The sequence below is a fragment of the Carassius carassius genome, chromosome 18, assembly GCF_963082965.1.
Source record: "Carassius carassius chromosome 18, fCarCar2.1, whole genome shotgun sequence".
NCBI classification, from domain to species: Eukaryota; Metazoa; Chordata; class Actinopteri; order Cypriniformes; family Cyprinidae; genus Carassius; species Carassius carassius.
The window spans coordinates 23,583,518-23,601,904 of NC_081772.1; the positions used below are offsets into that span (position 1 = coordinate 23,583,518).

The following is an 18,387-nucleotide window of genomic DNA, read 5'->3' on the forward strand; positions in this document are numbered from 1 at the left end:
TAAGTTGTGATTCCCACTACACTGTAGGCATATGCAGTTGCTTTTTTTTTTCCGGGTTATATTTCCATGATAAAACATCAGACAATGTTCTAATGCAGGGTCTCGTTAGAAAGGGAATTACTCTTGCCCTCTACTTGCTCCTTTTTTTAAGAACCTTTGAAACAAGTAAATGCTGACATGCCCAATATGCTTTTTCGGCCCAAAAAGTTGCTATTAGGAGCATTTTCTCTGGGTTATATTTCCATAATAAAACATCAGAAAATGTTCTAATGCAGGATCTCGTTAGAGAGCGAATTACTCTTGCCCTCTACGTGCTACTTTGTTTGAGAACCTTTGAAACAAGAAAATGATGACATGCCAAATATGCTTTTCGGCCCATAAAGTTGCTATTGAGGACATTTTCTCTGGGTTATATTTCCTTAATAAAACATCATAAAATGTTCTAATGCAGGATCTCATTAGAGAGTGAATTACTCTTGCCCTCTACGTGCTCCTTTTTTTGAGAACCTTTGAAACAAAAAAATTATGACATGCCAAATATGCTTTTCGGCCCAGAAAGTTGCTATTGAGGGCATATTCTCTGGGTTATATTTACATAAAAAACATCATAAGATGTTCTAATGCAGGATTTCAGTAGGAAGTGAATTACTCTTGCCCTTTACGTGCTCCTTTTTTTGAGAACCTTTGAAATAAGAAAATGATGACATGCCCAATATGCTTTTTCCTATATACAGTTGCTTTGGAGGGCATTTTCTCTGGGTTATATTTCCGTAATAAATTATCAGAAAATGTTCTAATGCAGGATCTAGTTAGAAAGTGAATTACTCTTGCCCTCTACATGCTCCTTTTTTTGAGAACCTTTGAAACAAAAATATTATGACATGTCAGATATGCTTTTCGGCTCATAAAGTTGCTATTGAGGACATTTTCTCTGGGTCATATTTCCATAATAAATCATCAGAAAATGTTATAATGCAGGATCTCGTTAGACAGTGAATTACTCTTGCCCTCTACATGCTCCTTTTTTTGAGATCCTCTTAAACAAGAAAATGATGACATGCCCAATATGCTTTTTCGGCCCATAAAGTTGCTATTGAGGGCATATTCTCTGGGTCATATTTCCATAATAAAACATCAGAAGATGTTCTAATGTAGGATCTCGTCAGAGAGTGTATTACTCTTGCCCTCTACATGCTCCTTTTTTTGAGAACCTTTGAAACAAGAAAATGATGACATGCCCACTATGCTTTTTCTGCCCATAAAGTTGCTTTTGAGAGCATATTCTCAGGGTCATATTTCCTTAATAAAACATCAAAAAAATTTCTAATGCCGGATCTCGTTAGAGAGTGAATTACTCTTGCCCTCTACATGCTCCTTTTTTTGAGAACCTTTGAAACAAGAAAATGATTTCATGCCCAATATGCTTTTCCGGCCCATAAAGTTGCTATTGACCATTTTCTCTGGGTTATATTTCCATAATAAAACATCAAAAAATGTTCTAATGCATGAATTCATTAGAGTGTGAATTACTCTTGCCCTCTACGTGCTCCTTTTTTTGAGAACCTTTGAAACAAGAAAATGATGACATGCCCAATATGCTTTTTTGGCCCATAAAGTTGCTTTGGGGGCATTGTCTCTGGGTTATATTTCCATAATAAAACATCAGAAAATGTTCTGATGCAGGATCTCGTTAGAGAGTGAATTACTCTTGCCCTCTACGTGCTCCTTTTTTTGAGAACCTTTGAAACAAGAAAATTATGACATGTCAGATATGCTTTTTCGCATATACAGTTGCTTTGGAGGGCATTTTCTCTGGGTTATATTTCCGTAATAAATTACCAGAAAATGTTCTAATGCAGGATCTCATTAGAAAGTGAATTACTCTTGCCCTCTACGTGCTCCTTTTCTTGAGAACCTTTGAAACAAAAATATTATGACATGTCAGATATGCTTTTCGGCTCATAAAGTTGCTATTGAGAGCATTTTCTCTGGGTTATATTTCCATAATAAAACATCAGAAAATGTTCTAAGGCAGGATATTGTTAGAGAGTCAATTACTCTTGCCCTTTACGTGCTACTTTTTTGAGAACCTTTGAAATAAGAAAATTATTACTTGCCTAATATGCTTTTTCGCATATACAGTTGCTTTGGAGGGTATATTCTCTGGGTTATATTTCCGTAATAAATCATCAGAAAATGTTCTAATGCAGGATCTCGTTAGAAAGTGAATTACTCTTGCCCTCTAAGTGCTCCTTTTTTTTGAGAAACTTTGAATCAAGGAAATGATGACATGCCCAATATGCTTTTCCGGCCCATAAAGTTGCTATTGACAGCATTTTCTCTGGGTTATATTTCCATGATAAAACATCAGAAAATGTTCTAATGCACGAATTCATTAGAGAGTGAATTACTCTTGCCCTCTACATGCTCCATTTTTTGAGAACCTTTGAAACAAGAAAATGATGACATGCCCAATATGCTTTTTCGGCCCATAAAGTTGCTTTGGGGGCATTTTATCTGGGTTATATTTCCATAATAAAACATCAGAATATGTTTTTAATGCAGGAACTCGTTAGAGAGTGAATTACTCTTGCCCTTTACTTGCTCCGTTTTTTGAGAACCTTTGAAATAAGAAAATGATGACATGCCCAATATGCTTTTTCGCATATACAGTTGCTTTGGATGGCATTTTCTCTGGGTTTTATTTCCGTAATAAATTATCAGAAAATGTTCTAATGCAGGATCTCATTAGAAAGTGAATTACTCTTGCCCTCTACGTGCTCCTTTTTTGAGAACCTTTGAAACAAAAATATTATGACATGTCAGATATGCTTTTTCGCTCCATAAAGTTGCTATTGAGGGCATTTTCTCTGGGTCATATTTCCATAATAAATCATCAGAAAATGTTCTAATGCAGGATCTCGTTAGAAAGTGAATTACTCTTGCCCTCTACATGCTCCTTTTTTTGAGAACCTTTGAAACAAGAAAATGATTACATGCCCAATATGCCTTTTCGGCCCAAATTTGCTATTGAGGGCATTTTCTCTGGGTTATATTTCCGTAATAAATTATTAGAAAATGTTCTAATGCAGGATCTCGTTAGAGAGTGAATTACTCTTGCCCTGTACGCACTCCTTTTTTGAGATCCTTTTAAACAAGAAAATGATGACATGCCCAATATGCTTTTTCGGCCCATAAAGTTGCTATTGAGGGCATATTCTCTGGGTTATATTTACATAATAAAACATCATAAGATGTTCTAATGCAGGATTTCAGTAGAGAGTGAATTACTCTTGCCCTCTACGTGCTTCTTTTTTTGAGAACCTTTGAAACAAGAAAATTATGACATGCCCAATATGCTTTTTCTGCCCATAAAGTTTCTATTGAAGGCATATTCTCTGGATCATAGTTCCATAACACAATATCAGAAAATTTTCTAATGCAGGATTTCGTTATAGAGTGAATTACTCTTGCCCTGTAGGTGCTCCTTTTTTTGAGAACCTTTGAAATAACAAAATGATGACATGCCCAATATGCTTTGTCAGAATACAGTTGAGTAGGGCACATGTTTCTTCAACAGCTCATCAGAAATTGCCGTAATACAAGATTTTGTGCGACAGATAAATAATGTATATGTTTATTTAATCTTTTACAGTAATGGATACATTTTAATAAAAATTACATAAGAGCGGCAAACAATATTATCTTGTTCCATTGATACAGGATATGTTGAAAAAACTTTGAGTAAGGCATGGAGTTTAAATTAAAAAAGAACTCTGCCTGAATCACTCGCGAGCATCACTTATTGAAACATACAATACATTTTTACAGAACTATATATTTTTAACGTTCATTGTTAACTGCTGTATGAAGCATGTCATTTTTGTGCAACTGTTCCTTTAAAAAAACAACCAATAGCACTGAGGGGGAAGGATTAACAACCGCTAGACATTTTTAAGGTGGAACGGATAGTTTGGCGAATAAGGAGCTGGCGAATAAGGAGCTGGAGTCAGCCTCGTATTTGAGTCTCTGAGCAACATAACGCTGTTTCCAGGATATTACACGTCTCGGAGACATCTATTTGATTTGTGCATTTACATCTGCAAGACGTTTTTTTTAGAGTGTTTGCTCATCTGCAATATGTCTATAGGACGTTTCCTTTTAGATGCCAAATAGATGTCTATTAGATGTCTTCAAGATGTGTATGATTTAGAATGTATGTAAAACTGACATCTGAAAGACGTCTGTCAGACGTTTGTAGACAGCAGATGCTTTCCAGATCAAGATATCTTAGACAGACATCTTGCAGACGTACCTGTGTTATCTGGGTTTGTTCCTGACACCTACTGACAGTTTTAATTTCACAATTTTAATTTTTTTTTCATATATATTTTTCAAATTTCAGTATTCAGCGTTTTATTTTTTTTTTTATATCTAAAAGGTATTAATGGATTTGTAGCTACAGGTTAAATACATTAATGTCCTGCATTAAACAGTGTGTAAATGCATCTAAATGCCCCTTCTAATGCACCCTCTGTGTTCTCTCTGCATTGCAAAGATTAATTTAGTCAATACTGATTTAATTTGCTTTGTAACAGCCCAAATTACTTATAATTTTAATTGACTGATTCCATTTTAGAATTTGACTGAAATGATGATGCACACTTTTAGAAAAAAATAAAAAATAAATATAAGTGCCCTTTTTTCCACTTGAGCCCCTTCCCCTCAAAATGTCTGTGCACATTTTACCTTTTTTCTAAAAGGTGTTTATTATATTAGAAATAAAGATTTATGATGGACAGCTTGGGTGTGTTTTATTCAGAGGTTAAGAACAGAATACTACACCACATGCCATCTTTGTAAATATATTAAGTTTATTAAATAAGTTATGAAACGATGAAAATTAAATAACATATACTGTATATATAACAACAACAACAACAACAGAAAATGGATCATGTCTGAGGAAACGATCCGGGCATTCGTTGTCAGGATTCTGGTTCTTCGTAAGCTTGTAAAGCACAACTGTCACTTTCCAGGATCTGTGGGTTGATGGAAAGGATCCACGTTACTCAGTTATGACCTCATGCTTGTGCTGACATGAGCATGAAGTGGAAGAACGAAGTCATGCCACTCTCCTGGCATCTGCTGCAGGCGTTGCCATGATGATTCTGCCAAAATAAGCAGACAGAATGACATACAAGCCTATAGTTACACATTATTTTCAGAGAAGCCTACTGGTGTTCATTTATAGATGTAAAAAAACAGCTACTGACGACAAACATATGACTAAAGTCTTCCACTTTTACTGGAAAAATAACTAGGCCACCTTTAGTGTCTGTTTTGTGTGGGGAATTCACCTCTGTCCAGTCGTGCTGTTCTCAGTAAACGGTTGGCGAGGCTGAAGGTGTTCTTCTCCCACAGGTTGAGCTGCAGCGTGGCCTGCTGGAGCGCCTGACGTGTCAATCTGCTGAAGTTCATCTGGACAGAACCAGTAGTCTTCTTCAGCACTGGACTTCTCTGCACCAGCTCTCGATCTCCAGGAATGCTAAGGATTCTAAAAAGACATCAATAGCCAATTAATGCACCTAACATCAAGGCATGTGCCATATATGTCCATATATATATAAAATATATATATAAAATTTATATATATATAAAATGTCTGACTCCTTTTATGCATAGCAACTATTTATTGTATCCAATCTAGTATAACTATATTATATAACATTGCAAATGATGCATTAAAACTGTTTACCTTAGCAAACCTAATGATCTGGTTTGCATAATATTTGGGAAACTGAGAGAAGATAAAAACTCAATATCTTTCTCTTGATTATTAAAGATGAAGCTAATCTATAATTTGCAGTAAAATCTGTAATGTCTGGTTTTGTCAACATAACAGTGTTCTTTATATAAATAGGCTTCATACACAGGTAATTTCCACTCACCCTTCAATGTAAGCTGCTTTTGACAGAGAGAGGAGCTTCGACACGTCAGTGATGACAACTTTGAGCTGTCCTGCTGCTCCAATCAAAACGTCTGTATATAGACAGAGTGATTATACTTAATACATTTTCATTCGGGAACAGGCCTAATTTTAATTAAATGCATTTCCAAATAAAGTGTGACATGACATTCAGCCAAGTATGGTGACCCCATGCAAGTATGCACTCCCCCCACCTACAATTCCTGCCGGCCCGAGACTCGAACTCACAACCCTTCGATTGCGAGTCCGACTCTCCAACCATTAGGCCACGACTTCTGCATGAAAATGAGCACTTAAGAATAGAACGAAGCTCAGAAAAGGCAGTCTTTTGCTGTCGTTCACACACAGATATCATATTCCTCTGTGGGTTGGCTGAAAGTGTGTAATGAGTGCTAGTCTCATACCGGCTGTATGTGGGTAAGTCTGAGGCAGGAACTGGAATTGAGCTTTCAGCAGAAGCTCCACATCGCCACCCAGTGGATGACCCTGCCACCAAAGAACAAGCTTCAGCAGATATACCTCAGAACATAAGCAGATATTTGCATGTGCAATTCATTTGTCTTATTCAACTTACCCAGCAGTAGTAAGTACTTAAAGACTTATTTAAGAGCAGATCACTTCATAATGTTTGGCTGATCTTACCTTTGGACCGAGTTCGTAGCAGACCGAGCGCTGAGTGTCTGTGCTCTCCAGACACAAGTCTGCCAGACAGATGTGTGTCTCGCCCAGAAAGAGCTTCCGCTTGAGTCCTCTGGAGTGCCACACTGACACCTGAACGACACAGCTGCCCAGCTGCTCAGCAGCAACCTCACACTGCAAATAAATAAATAAATAAATGATAAATTATATATATATATATCACACTTTCAGTGCATTTCTATTTATGTTAATAAAAAAAGAAAGAAAATAAATAAATATTAATTTAATTAATACAGCTGAATTAAATAAAAACGATTAAATGATTAATAAAAAAAATAATTAAATTAAATTAAATTCCATGAAGCTACAGTATTCTGAAGATTATTAAAGAATGAACTGTCTTTTTCGTTTTTTTATGTTTTGTTTCTGGTTGTAAATATTAATTGTGTGATTGTGGAATCTCAAATCATTTCCATAGGTTCTGAGAACAATGAGTCAATAACAGATAATATTTTTTTTTCTCACTCAGTGTCTGTTGTACTCAAAATCTGTTTGTAAACGTGCATTTCTTATTGCAAACTTTACTAACTTTGCTCATTTATTTACTCTCGCCAATAATGTCTGTTTATCTCACCCCTTTAATGTATACTTTCATTGCAGGATTATTATACAGAGATTAGATTATATATAAAACTATCTAAAAGTTATATATAAAACATAAAAATAAAAATACTAAAATAATACTTCCATTATTTCTTTATTTATTTTTGGTAAAAACTCAACGTTCACCAGTATATTCGGGTTAGATATACTCACAGTTAAGGTTTCATTGTAAACAGGGTTATTTCCTCTCTTGACTGCTGTCTTCATCTCATAATTATGGTTTTTCTTTGGAAGCAAACAGACCTTTGCATATCTGTTTGTTCAGAAAGAAACAACATTTCTTATTAGGCCAACCTTATATCAGCCAAATATGTTACAGCAACAATGTTCTCCCAACATTTTTCAAACATTTACAGTACAGTCTTTAATACACAGCAAACAACGTACGGATGGCATTTCTTCTTCATGTCTCCAAACATCAGATTTTTGCAGGCTTTGACAGTTATCTCCAAACAGGACGTCCTGTTATTATAACCAAAGGCAACCTCTACTTCTCCCGTCACACAAGTGTTTTCAGTGATCCCACAATCCAGTCCTGTGCTACTGTTGCTGTCCTGTACAGAACAGGATTTTGAATTAATTCCATTTCACTGACATTATTTTTTAAGTCTTGAGAAAGAATCATTACAAAATACATCACTCATCACCACAAGCCCGTAAGCATTATGTAAGAAGTGTTTCTTTGCAGATGTTAGGCAACGGGCTTCCTGAGAGACGAGCCCTCATCAGTTATCTGATGAAACAGAAAACTTATTAAATATTGTGTGAATCCCTACCCTCTGCTCATCGCTGCATGCAGATGTATATGAAGCGTCGTCATCTGTCAGGTAAAGTGTGCTCGTTGAAGCGTACTGCTCCGTGCCTCTTCTGTTCTGGGATAGATTGGGTAGACTTGGTGCTTTGCACAGCTGTGAGGAGACAAGACCCAGGCTTACACAGTAAAACAGTGATTCGCACAATGCTTCGATTACTAGGAGGCCACACCAAACTCCCAAAGGGACCAATATGACTTAAATTAAGGCAAAATAACCAGAAGTCCCCTTATTTCTATTTATTTATTTGTTTTTAACCTTTTTTGTATTTGAAAATCCAGGATTTCCACGGTCTTTGAAAGTATCTGAGGAAGCTACACTTTAGTGATGTGTGAGGTCTAGACCTGGAAAAGTCATGGTAAAATTTGCAACTAAATGGCCATTTTTATAATTAATATACATTTTTCTACTTTTGGTAACACTTTGCAATCTTTCAGTTAAGGCATCATTTCTTAAAACTATAGTTATACATAAAATAACAAGCATTTTTAAATCTCAATGTTGATTTCCGAAATGTACAAATACATTATTAAAACAAATCTTTGTGCATAACATTATTAAATGGACCTGAGCATGACACTAGCTTTGTGTTTATCAAGTAACACTAACAAAGAATAATAAATACTTTAACAAATGTGCTGTTCATTGTTAGTTCATGTGAAATAAAGCATTAACTAATGCTAACAAAAATAACCTTAATGTGAACTAAGATTAAAGGAACATAAGAATTACATGAATTGAACAAAACACAAGAACACCTCTAAAATATTGTCAGGACGATACACTGCTGTTAAAATATCCTGTCTTACATTGAATCCTTTTAACGTTCTCAAAAGAGATAATCGCTGTTGAGTTTTCTTATATAGACACTATTTGCCTGCTGTGTAAAAGATAGATCCTTATCAATCTCATTACATGCAATTGAAATGCTTGTAGAGAATACTGGGTAGACGTACATTGGTTGTGTTGAGGGCACTCTCTGATCGGCTCTTGTGTCTGGAGTTCTGCAGGAGTCCGTGATCCACAGTCAGCTGACCTGCTTCTACACTCAGATCATTCTGAGATTTGGAGAACTCTAGCATCAGGACAAGACAGAACATCCCCGATCAGGCTGTTGTAGATACATGACTCATATATATCACATTATTATAATATTACAATGTTATTACAGTTCATAAAGGGGATTTGTTTTGTTCTCTTACTTTTTAAATGAGCACTGACAGACACCATCAGGTTCTCCACAGATTTAGTAAATGGCTTTGATGTTTTGAGGTCCTGTTATATATCATATACAACAAACACATTATTGGGTGACGAAGAAACGTAAAGAATAAAAAAACACAATACTCTTCTCACCTGTTCTGTTAAATAAATCAGTCTGTTTTGTGAAGGGGCTTCATAAACAGGAGGAGGAGTTGGAGGCACGACTGCAATAAAGCTAAAACCAAAATTAACGACAATTAAAACACATTAAAATGACTCATTAAAAAGAGCTTGAATTCTTATAAAGTAAAAAAGGTGCTTATTATATTGTTTATTATAACAAGGTTTATATTTGAGGGTTTCCAACCTGAGCCGTTGATAAGACTGTAATAGTTTGTCTCCGATGGTTTCATAACTGCTTTCTAAAAACAATACAGCAAGAGCACATTCAGGTTAAGATCAACACAGAATTCACAATAAATACATAAATACATATGCATGAATCTGTTGTTTGTGTGTGTATCTGTGTGTGTGTGTGTGTGTGTGTGTGTCTGTGTGTGTGTGTGTGTGTGTGTGTGTGTATGTGTGTGTGTATATATATATATATATATATATACATACACGCACATACACATATATGTAGCAAATATTATGTAAACAGTATACATTTCATTTATATATGCAATACTACATATATCCAAAAATAAATGTATGTACTCAAATAATATCAACAAATATTGACAGGTTTTAGGATAGCTTGTCATACATATATAACATGTCCAAAAATGCATTATATATATATATATATATATATATATATATATATATATATATATATATATATATATAGTTTTGGCTATGTATAGATGTTAAATATATCAAATAGTTCTATTTCTAATAGGTTTTGATTTCTTATTGTTCTAATTTGATATATGTACAAATGCAGTGTCTATGAACAGTAGACAATGTAGACAATGGTTAATTATACAATTTACCATCATTACTAAAACATTTTGGCTGACCAATCAAACTCCAGTATTCCACTGAGTTGAGAAATAACATTGAAAGTGTAGATTTTGTAAAGTCAAAACAACAACTGTCCTCAGAAATTGTATCTAACAGTTAGCTAATGGGAATAGACAAACCTCTACCATCCGGATATTTCTTTGCTTGCTGCTCCAGAAACCATTCACCAGATTTGATCTTAAATTCCCTGGAAGGAAGTTATTATGAAAATGTTTCTAATATATGCCATTCATTCAAAGCTTTAAAGATCATTTAATAATGCATTTCTTATAGATTTGAATGTTTTAGTATAAATCTGTGTGGTGTTTTGTCTTTACCTGTATGCATGACACATGGTGCACCTCCATTCCTGTGCTGACCGGACGACCCGACAGTGTTTGCAGATGAGATGGCTGCACCCACAGCACACCGTGCCACAGTCCCAGAACTTTCCCAGAGGCCGCTGACATCGCGCACATGATCTCTGACCATAGGCAAGCGTGTTGAACTCGGCACTCTGTCGACAGATACCTTGAAGTTCTACCTTCAGCCTCCTAAAACAAATTAGTTTGAAATGTCATGCATTTCTATTTTTCTGCACACTGACAAAGTAAGGACAAATATGTTCTAAACTTGTTCTAACGTAGCTGTTCTAAAAACATTTTCACACCTGATTCTGTCTGCTTCAATGGTTCGAAGTGCTTTGTCTCTCTGAAGAACCTCCAGGACTCTTTCTCTCTCCAGAGCCTGGAATAACCCGAGATCCATAGGGCAGACATGATCGTAGATGATTTCCCAGTTTTCCTGTTCGACTTTCATTTCCTCCGCAGCTCAGCTCAGTTCAGTTCAGAAGATGCCACTTGACTCAGATTCTGAAAAGTTGTTCAATGGTCAAGATGTTGGTGTTTTTTTATTTGGCTTTTAATCAAATAAAGTGTTCAATAGATATTAAATGACGTGTATGCTTCTTAGTCAAACTAATTGTATATAAAACAAATGCTTATAAGGCATGATTCTGTCGATTTACAGTCAGCGCAGCCCCAGCTGTTCCCAAACGAAACTACAGTTGTGACATTGACAGGGTTGATTTGAAACATGGCAGAAATATTGATTTATAATTAACTATAGATTAAAATATAACACACTGTAAATCCAGAGATGTGAGCGGAATAAAGTCTGGAGTGAATGGTTTTAACTTTCAACACTCAACTTTCACAGTAAAACATTTCATCATTTTGAATTCAGATGTTGTTTTGTGGTACCATGTAAAAATAACCAAAATAAATTAAAGGTGTCACATGATGCGAATTCAAGTTTTCCTTTTTTTTTGGAATGTTAAAAGCTCTTGGTGCATGAAAAAAGATCTGTAAAATTGCAAAGACTAAAGTCTCAAACCCAAAGAGATATTCTTTATTAAAGTTAAGATTCGTCCACACCCTCCTAAAACGCCTCGTTTAAACACGCCCCCACATGTCTATGTCACTATGTGGGAAGATTTGCATAACACCACCCAAATGTTTACGCAAAGAAAGAAGGCGTAACTTTTATTCACACTGTTGCTCGCGCCGCCATGTTGTGGAGACGCTGTTTCATTGTGAAAGCGAAACTACTTTGTTTGGTCTTCCAAAAGAGGACTGTTTCCTGATCCTGGTTAGGTGGTGCACAAAGGCTGTTTCTTATAAAGAAGGGCAATTCCAACTTTGCAAGGACAGTCTAGCGTTTCTGACTCACAGTCTGTAAGTACGTTTTCATATTTAAAGAATTTTCCACTGATGATTCAAACACAAGTTTTGAGCAGTGTAGAGAAGCGCTTGTTGTTTGTTGTTTCTCCGATCACAAATGTAGACATGGTTTTATGTTTACATGGCGCAATATGAAACATAAGGCATCAAAAGACAGTATAAGTCATTTTAATCAGTAATTATTTCCCCACTGGATGCTACAAATGCCTAGTTTGTAATGGGTTTTATTGGTGTTGTCTCGTCGTGCCAAAACACACAGCATCACAGTATAGTAAGGGGTGTAACATTTCGGTCACGTGCTTGAGGCCTGCGGCCAATCACAACGCACTGGATAGCTGGCCAATCAGAGTACACCTCACTTTTCAGAACGATGAGCTTTGTAAAAAAAATTACGTGTTTCAGAAAGACGGTGCATAGAGGAGAAACACTAATGTACATTATGTGGAAAATAATGTTTTTTTTTTTTTTTACCTTAAACCACATAAACACATTTCATTACACCAAATACACAAAATAATGTTTTTAGCATTTAGCATTTAGCATTAGCCTTTTTAGCAACGTCATATGACCCCTTTAATACTATTCATAATTTTGAGTTTCCCAGCAGCTTTACTTAAATACGAGGCGCCTGTGATCCAAGTTGACATACATTCATGCTTTTATATGGCAATGTTTCCTTCATCTCTTGTTAATACTGAGAACCTTTGACCACATGGCCCACCAAACCAAACCACATCATGAGCAAGCAGTGCAGAGTAAGATCGAGTAGCTAAACTGAGTGAAACAGAACTCATGACTTCTTTTGAACAGTGACGGTGTTTTAATTAGCCACACCAATGAAAAATATATTCCTTGAAAAAATTTTTTTTTTTTTTTTACAGCCACTTTTTGTAACATCTATTCAGTAGTCTGCAACGATAACATCTTAAAATGCAGTGTTTTCTCAGCAAACATTGTTTGAGATATTAATTTATAATTAAAGTCTTTGTTTACATAATATATGTATGTGTACTGTGTATATTTATTTTGTATATATAAATACACACACATGCATGTATATATTTCAGAAAAGATGTTATATATTTAATTTATTTATGTAGACATGTAAATCTTTTCAAAATATATACTGTTTGTCTGTGTATTTATATATATATATATATATATATATATATATATTAGGGGTGTAACGGTTCACAAAATTCACGGCTCGGTTCGATACGATACACTGGTGTCACGGTTCGGTTCGGTACGGTTCGGTACGTTTTAGATACAGCAAAAATAAAAAATTGGCAGATAAATTTCCTTGATTTTTAAAAAATGTTTTATTTATTAAAACTAACAAAGTATGTTTTTTTTGTTTTTTTACATTGAACAATGATGGAGCTATTCTTTACCCATCTTCTATGGTGTTTTCTTAGCAGCATACTGTATAAAACGAAAACAGCTCCTTATAAAAAAAAAAAATGAAAATGTTATATTATTGTAGTAGTTATGAACAAATACAAAGATGTAACTTTTTATATGGAACTCTATAACTCTTTGTATTGAGTGTGTTTTTACTCAATTGGTTCTCTATAGGTCTTATGTTTTTTGGAACAAAGCATGAATTACGGTCTGTCTGAAATGGGCTCGTGAAGGAATATTGTAACAGGGCTCAATTACATTAAGCATTTTCTTAAAACCTACGTTTCCCACTACAGAGTAAGGCGCTCACTCACTCAGTACGCGCTGAAGGCTCGTTGCAAAATGGCTTATGCGTTTAACAGACCAGAAATAGAAGATCCTCCAATAACCAACAGGTCTGTAGTTTGGGTGCACTTTGGATTCCCTGTAAGCTATAATGGTGATGATAGAATGAATGGTAAATAGTAAGGTCTCATTTCCGCGGCTATAACGTAAATTTTGCCTACCAATCGCCGTGGTGATGTCTTTTGCCCTGTTTGAATCCGTTGGAAATGTCTGTTTAAATGCTGCGGGGATAGTTTGTTGCGTGTATGTTTAGCCTTTTTTTCGTCTTTTTCCAGATACTGACACACTAAGGTGATGTCGGCGTAAATGAGTTGACATGTTTCAAGTATTCCCGCTGGTGTTTTTTTTTTTTTTTTGTATTCCCGCTGGTGTACCCTAGATGCGACATATCGTTGTTTTTTTTATCCACCACTCTCTTGCCATCACCATTATAGTTTACAGGGAATCCAAAGTGCACCCAAACACCAGACCTGTTGGTTATTGGAGGATCTTCTATTTCTGGTCTGTTAAACGCATTGGCCATTTTGCAACGAGCCTTCAGCGTGTATTACTGAGTGAGCGAGCACCTGACTGAGTAGCCTAACATAAACATATAAGTTGGTGTTTTTTTCTTCTTCGGGGGTGTCAGGGGTGTTGCCTGTTACGTCGTTTGGGTTATTGGGCTACCTTGTTGAACACATATCATTATATTTCACAATTTTTTTTTTTCCAAATGTAATTAATTAACAACTAACAAATGTAAGTCCAACGAACCGTTCGGTCCATAATGCGTACCGCGTACCGAACCGAAAGCCTCGTACCGAACGGTTCAATACGAATACGCGTATCGTTACACCCCAATATATATATATATATATATATATAAAATAAATATACACAAAACATCATTTATGCAAACAAAATTTGTATTTTGTATGCCATTAATTGTTTGACAGCACTAATCAAAACATGTAATTGCACTAAAATATTTCATAGATTTACATTGATAGTTAAAATGAATCAGAAAATATACATAACGAATGCATGTAGGAAGTGATATCATTCTGAGGATGTGTGGGATGACCTATAGTTGCAGTGAACCTACAGAGTCTACAGACCTACATAGAACTGTGGGAAGAGTCTGCTGTCATTTCCCACGTTCTTCATGAGCTCATTTACGTGAAGTGTCTCCAGTCGACTCATATCTGGTGGTCTGCGCTTGTCATGCAATGATGGGGTTATGAGGGAAACCACAACGACTGGCCCTGACAGCTCACGAGGGGCTTTTGCTGCAAGAGCTACCTCCAGGAAAGGTTTATCTAACAAATCCCACACGCATCTATCACATACGTAGCTCTGATAGGAGATGAAAATCAGGTACCCATAGATCAGATGTTTTCAGTTTCTGTTTTTTTTTCCTCTTGGAACAAGTATATGTTTGAATTGCTAAACACAAAAACTAAACTCATCCACAGTGACTGGTTCAGGTCTTTCTTTCAGTTTTTCAACTGCATGCATCATCTGCATGCATCACCTCTCTAGCAGGGACATCACATTTGTGATTCTATACCCTATAGAGGGTTTTTTGTAAATATGAAAAAAGAAAGAAGAAAAAAACCTTGTCAAGCTGTCATTAGAATAAAAAAAGAGCAAAATGTATTGTACTATTACAATCCCCTAATCTCACAATACAGTGAATATTATTTAGAAAGGTGGAATGAAATTTGATAAAATTTTGGTTTTGAACAAAATTTGGGTTTTGAACATATTTTGTATGTCTTTGCACATTGACAGCCATACAAACAAACAAACTAAACATTCAAAGACCCTTGTATTGGTTAACAGCACTGACTGTTCTTTGGACTTTTAAGTGTTAAGTAATCAGTGACAAATGCGAGGAACTAAAACAGCAACACCATCTAGGTCTTGCAAAGTATAAAAGTTTACTGACATTGATTTATTTCTGTAAAACATGAACTTTACCCCATCCAAAAACTCTTGTAGTTTTTGATGAATGATTATAATAATTGCTACATTGATGTTTTCATGATAAAATATTGCATGCAGACTTACCTTCCAGCCAGTCTGATCTGATGTGAAGTGAACTGACAGCTCAGAGACCAGAAATCTCAACTCTATATAAAGAGACAGGGTTGTTCGTCATTCTCCACATCCTTCCTGTTCACACAAAGATGACACGGGTCCGTGGAACTGAGCTAAACCAGAAGATTAGTATGTTTAATTCAAGAGAGCTGTGCAAGGCTGAAGACTATGTCAAGCATCTGTAAAGTTTAAATTATATACATGCATATTTGCTTAATGCAGACGGCAAACAAGATTATTATTATAAGTATTAAGTATTATAATGTTTGCATTTCTATTACTAATATGCGTAATATAAAATAAATCGTTATAACACTTTCTGTATACATTAATTCCTTTGTTTAACTGTTCTATCTGATTATTAGACAGACTTCTATCTGTATTAGACAGAACTGTTAATGACGACGAACAAGAGAGAGTGTGAGGACTGTGTGCCGCTTTCAGTGCCCTCAAAATAAAACTCAGAAAAACTTATCGGCCGATTTGAAAAAAAAAATGCAGAATATCGGCTGTTATATCGGCCTTGGAGATATATTGGTCGACCACTAAATGCGACTGTACACAAGGATTTTAAAAATATTCCATTAAAAGTTTTTATTTTTTATTTGATGTGTTTTTAAATAATGAACATAAATGTAACAACCTGAAGTAAACTTACCATAATTGTTAGGTAAAATGTTCGGATTTTTACCTTGAAACATTCTTGAGGTCTGCAGGGGGTCCACTCTGATTTCATTTCCTGTTTTACGGTTTTCTTGTCATGTGAAAGCCAAATTGTTTCCTGCTAGTTCATACTTCAAATATCTTTGATATTGAACAAGGTTTTAAATATGAATATTTTAAAACAAAAAACTTTGTTAATAACATTGCTTAAAACACAGTGATAAAATATTATATAAAATATTTGAGCCTTTTAATAAGACTCTTCTCTAGTCTTAAGAAATTTTTATATTTTTTTAGATGTTAATAAAAATATATACACTAAGAGAAAACAAACACACACACACACACACATGTTTTTACTGTTACTTTTGACCAATTAAAAAAACATTATTTAAAAAATGTAAAAAAATAATGTAAAAAAAATTATCAATAGGTCCAAAAGGCCATCACGTTATTGACCCTCATCAACCGTGTGAAGCCATCAGTGAGGACCATCAAAGTGTGGCCAACTGGAGCAGACTCAGGACAGGTTTCAACACACTGACTGGAGCATGTTTGCTTCTCAGGCTGCTTGTGGCTCTCACACGGACATTGATATCTACCCCTCCCCTGTACTGGATCACATCAACACCACCATTGACAGTGTTACAACAGAGAAACAGATCACAACATACCCTAATCAGAAGCCATGGATGAACAAGGAGGTGCGACTTCTGCTGAAAGCCCGAAACACTGCCATCAGGTCAGATGATGATCAGGACTACAGTAAATACAGGGCTAACCTGAAAAGGGGCATCAAAAAGGCCAAGTAGGTAGAGGAACACTTTCCGACTCTGACGCATGTGGCAGGGCATCCAGATCATCTTCCTTAACGAACTAAAGGACTTTTATGCTCGCATCAACAGCGACAGCAAGGAAACAGCCACCATAATTACACACTCAGCAGACCACCAACCTCTCAAACTCACTACTATGATACTCACACCCATCATTAAGAAGTGCTTCGAGTGACTGGTCCTAGCACACCTCAAGGACTGCCTCCCACCCACACTGGACCCTCAGCAATTTGCCTACCGTAGGAATAGGAGCACAGAAGATGCAGTATGCCCTGTGCTGCACTCTGCACTCACACACTGAAGAAGAACCAGCTGTCTTCAGCCATCCAGGTGAACGTCTACCGGTGTGCGATAGAGTGCATCCTGGCCATTATTTACAACTAGCAAAAAACTGTAAACTTGTTATTACTTGCACTACTGTCTGTTCATCCAGAAACACTGAGTAATCCATTTGCACACTGTGATATTTTCTATGCACTTTACACTCCATTGCAATAGTGTAAATTTTTCATATGTTAATAGTTCTGCCTATAGTGTACGTACACTTTTACATAATCCATCTGTATGGTGTGTTCATAGTACACATATCTGTATATCATGCTGATAGTATTTAAAATCTGTAAATTATGTCCATAATACTTATCTGTATAGTTACTGTACATATTGTAGACCTTGTATATTCTGTACTTATTGCTTATTGCACTTCTGGTTAGATGCTAACTGCATTTTGTTGCCTTGTACCTTACATGTGCAGTGACAATAAAGTTTAATCTAATCTAAATACAACAAAATGTATACCTACTGATCATTTTGACAGTGATTCTTAATTGTACTGAACAATAAAAAATTGCACAAACAAAATACACATACAAATATTAAATATGTATTCAATAATCACCAAATGAGAAAACCTACAGTAGAATCTCATCTCTGCTGCTTACACATTATGAACTTTGAATAACAGAATTAACATACAAATGTAATAAAGAATATTTATGCTTTTT

At 35.6% G+C, this 18,387-nt stretch overlaps 1 protein-coding gene across 1 annotated transcript; it reads right to left on the minus strand.

The window, feature by feature from the left end:
* Nucleotides 1-4,975: 4,975 nt before the first annotated feature.
* Nucleotides 4,976-15,927, minus strand: LOC132091945 (synaptotagmin-like protein 3). The gene is made up of 16 exons (XM_059498017.1): nucleotides 15,855-15,927; nucleotides 10,982-11,183; nucleotides 10,650-10,865; nucleotides 10,452-10,519; nucleotides 9,674-9,728; nucleotides 9,460-9,541; nucleotides 9,306-9,378; nucleotides 9,060-9,178; nucleotides 8,068-8,199; nucleotides 7,679-7,845; nucleotides 7,445-7,544; nucleotides 6,632-6,802; nucleotides 6,394-6,475; nucleotides 5,952-6,042; nucleotides 5,361-5,557; nucleotides 4,976-5,171 (listed from the first exon to the last, which is right to left on the minus strand). The coding sequence occupies exons 2-16, from the start codon at nucleotides 11,128-11,130 to the stop codon at nucleotides 5,077-5,079; spliced, it is 1,797 nt and encodes a 598-aa protein (XP_059354000.1). The 5' UTR covers nucleotides 11,131-11,183; nucleotides 15,855-15,927; the 3' UTR covers nucleotides 4,976-5,076.
* Nucleotides 15,928-18,387: the final 2,460 nt, after the last annotated feature.

Coding starts and splice junctions, on each gene's coding strand:
- LOC132091945 (XM_059498017.1), bottom strand. CDS start 11,130: ATGAAAGTCGAACAGGAAAACTGGGAAATCATCTACGATCATGTCTGC. Junction 9,379..9,459: donor TGATTTATTTAACAGAACAG/GTGAGAAGAGTA, acceptor GATATATAACAG/GACCTCAAAACATCAAAGCC. Junction 6,803..7,444: donor TTTACAATGAAACCTTAACT/GTGAGTATATCT, acceptor ATTTATTTGCAG/TGTGAGGTTGCTGCTGAGCA.